Here is a 2,658-nt window from a genome sequence, read left to right as displayed (position 1 = left end):
AAAAAAAAAAAAAAAAAAAAAACGAGTAAAAATGTGGTGCAATGTTCACAGCTCACCACCAGAGACCAGTGAGTGTACAGGCAACACTGTAAATGTTGCGCAAAAACTTTCGAAATAAATAGTTAAAAGGTACTGGTGTTTAAGATTTAAATAAAAAAATGCTAATACACATTTGGATGAGTGTTTTTGATGATTAATTCACCCTACGCAAAAAAATAAAAATACAAAAGTTACAAATAAAGTACTGCGAGGAAAGGGAAGGGTGTATTGGAAGTCCCGCCCAGTTTAAAGGTGTACCGGTCTGTGATTGGATGAATGCGTTAGAATGGGGCGTGGTCGTCGTCATCTTCGCCATTGGGATTGGATGGCTGGAACGTCTTTCTTCTTCTTCTTTATTTCATTGGTTGTTTCACGAGGGGATTAACACGTAAACGCTTCGCTTGCAATGAACCACAATGGAGAAGAAGTAGGAAATCTTACGTACTCTGGATTGTAATTTGAATATAGCTTTAAGATTTATGATTAACGTATTAAACTCGCAGTTATAAAAAATTGGTGTTTAAACGCGTTGTTGTAGTCTGACAAGCTAGTTGTCAGATACTGCCGCTTTCCAATGTTTTGAACAAGGAAATAATCTCAGGCTAACGTTATGTAGCTAATCTCATTTATTTGTCGGAAACTCGGCTATCATTTCAGTGTTACAAGTCCCACAAACAGGTAAGAGCTTGTTATATTTTACTATAAATACTAATTCACGTTGATTTGGGACTGATGAGGAAGAGCTAACTGGTTTAGAAACGTCCCTGCGGGTTGATAAATCTGGGTTAGTCTCTTCGCCATGTCTGTTGGGGAGGAAGATTGTTAATGATCACCCCCAATGAGATTACGAAATCACGGCATGTGACAGCGAGCTTCACCTGTTGCCTCGACCCGTTTGCAGGTATGACCGAATACAAGCTGGTGGTCGTCGGAGCTGGAGGTGTGGGGAAGAGTGCCCTCACCATCCAGCTCATCCAGAACCACTTCGTGGACGAGTACGATCCCACCATCGAGGTGAGAAACCCGGCTTTAACACTGAGCGAACACCCGCCCGGTCACTTCCATCTGTGGATGTGTCACTTTCACATTTCACTGGTTTTAGTGGGTTTTTAAGTCACATTTAACCAGTCACTGAAAACTTAACCCGGGTTTTGTTAATCTATCAAAAGGGCTGAATCATAAATACAAAACATATTCAATTTAATGCCAACAAATTAAAATAACTAGAGACAAAATACATTGTAAAACGGCTTTATTTATTTTAAATCGGCTTCTTTGTATTATTTTTATCTTGTTTTATTTAATTTCTCATGTTGTAGTATTTTTTATATATTTCTTTAAATTATTGCTTTATTTTGTAAATGAGGATAACAATTTTGTTATTTAAAAAAATTCTCAATCTACAAAAAAAGTTAGCTTTCCTTGAATGAATGCATATCTCCACCTTTTATATCAGTGTTTTAAACTAAGCACAAGCTTACATTGAGAAACAATATAGCTGTTTTGGTCAAACCTTGARTATATCATGCACTATCCCTGCGTAATATCTGGCTCAGACTACGTGTTTTGAACAACTCGGCGTTTTCCATATTGAATTTGAGCACAAAACCTTTTAAAAAACGACAGAGTTAGTAATTTTTGTGTTGGTTCTTGTCAATCAGCTGTGTCAGCCGTCTTGAATTGTATCGACTCCCACAGTGAATCAGATGTAGATGTACATCCAGTGATTACTTTCTCTAAGTTTTGCTTAATCTCATCCAKTGGTGAGTGAGATATTTTTGCTAACAGTTAAAGCTAAAGCTTAAAGTAAAAATATTGCGCAACTATTAGCACTTGTGAGTAAAGTATGACTCTCMGCTACAGCCACACCCTCTGAAATATTTATTTAACTTCTGACRGTAATGCCTGGTAAAATAAAGTGAACAGGTTGCTTTTGTGTAATGAAATGAAAATTTCAAATTAACATGAATGCTTTTTTTCTCCCTCTCTCTCACTTTTATTCAGAAGTCACCACAAACTGATTGAGTCCTTACTCCAAAAAAAATAATACATTTTTAAAAAATAACATGTATTATACTAAAAAAATATAAAAACGCTACTGACCCTTTGCAGCTAGGTCACCTAATCACTTGGAGGCTCCATGACGGWTGTCGGAAGTGATCTAGTATTGAACGAAGCGGCTGTTTTTGCTAGAATAGCCATGGATGTTTTATGTAGAGGGCCTAAACTTTTAGGGCATTTTCATTTTCATACAGTCAGAAAGTTGTGTGGAGTGGAACTTTTTTACATGGTAGAGTAGATTTGATGAGTTCCCGCTGCACATCAGCACATTTTACATCAGACTGAAAGCTGAAGTTTATCAAACCTTCAAAACCCTAACCACGTCCACGCCACTGAATTTAGTCTTTTCTATCWTACTTTGTCTGCTTCTTTTTCAGCTGAGGGCGCTTGTTCACTCGTAGCTGTTGGGCTCACTTTGACTGGTTGTCGGTAGCTTAGTGTAAATAGAGCGGTAGCGCTGAGCACTGATTTAACGTCTATCAGGGGTGGGCAATCCTGGTCCTGGAGGGCCGCAGCCCTGCATGTTTTACTTGCTTCTCTGCTCCAACACACCTGATT

General features: G+C 38.1%; 1 protein-coding gene across 1 annotated transcript in view; it reads left to right on the top strand.

The window, feature by feature from the left end:
* Positions 1-440: 440 nt before the first annotated feature.
* Positions 441-2,658, top strand: part of zgc:55558 — a 7,420-nt gene continuing 5,202 nt past the window's right edge. The window contains exons 1-2 of the mRNA XM_014023275.1: positions 441-717; positions 941-1,053. Coding sequence (XP_013878729.1) covers positions 943-1,053 — 111 coding nt within the window. The 5' untranslated portion in view covers positions 441-717; positions 941-942. The remainder of the gene's footprint in view (positions 718-940; positions 1,054-2,658) is intronic.

The sequence above is a fragment of the Austrofundulus limnaeus genome, unplaced genomic scaffold (genome assembly GCF_001266775.1).
Source record: "Austrofundulus limnaeus strain Quisiro unplaced genomic scaffold, Austrofundulus_limnaeus-1.0 Scaffold361, whole genome shotgun sequence".
Lineage (NCBI taxonomy): Eukaryota > Metazoa > Chordata > Actinopteri > Cyprinodontiformes > Rivulidae > Austrofundulus > Austrofundulus limnaeus.
Note: the sequence above shows the minus strand (reverse complement) of the source record. Positions and strands in the feature narration are given on the sequence as shown.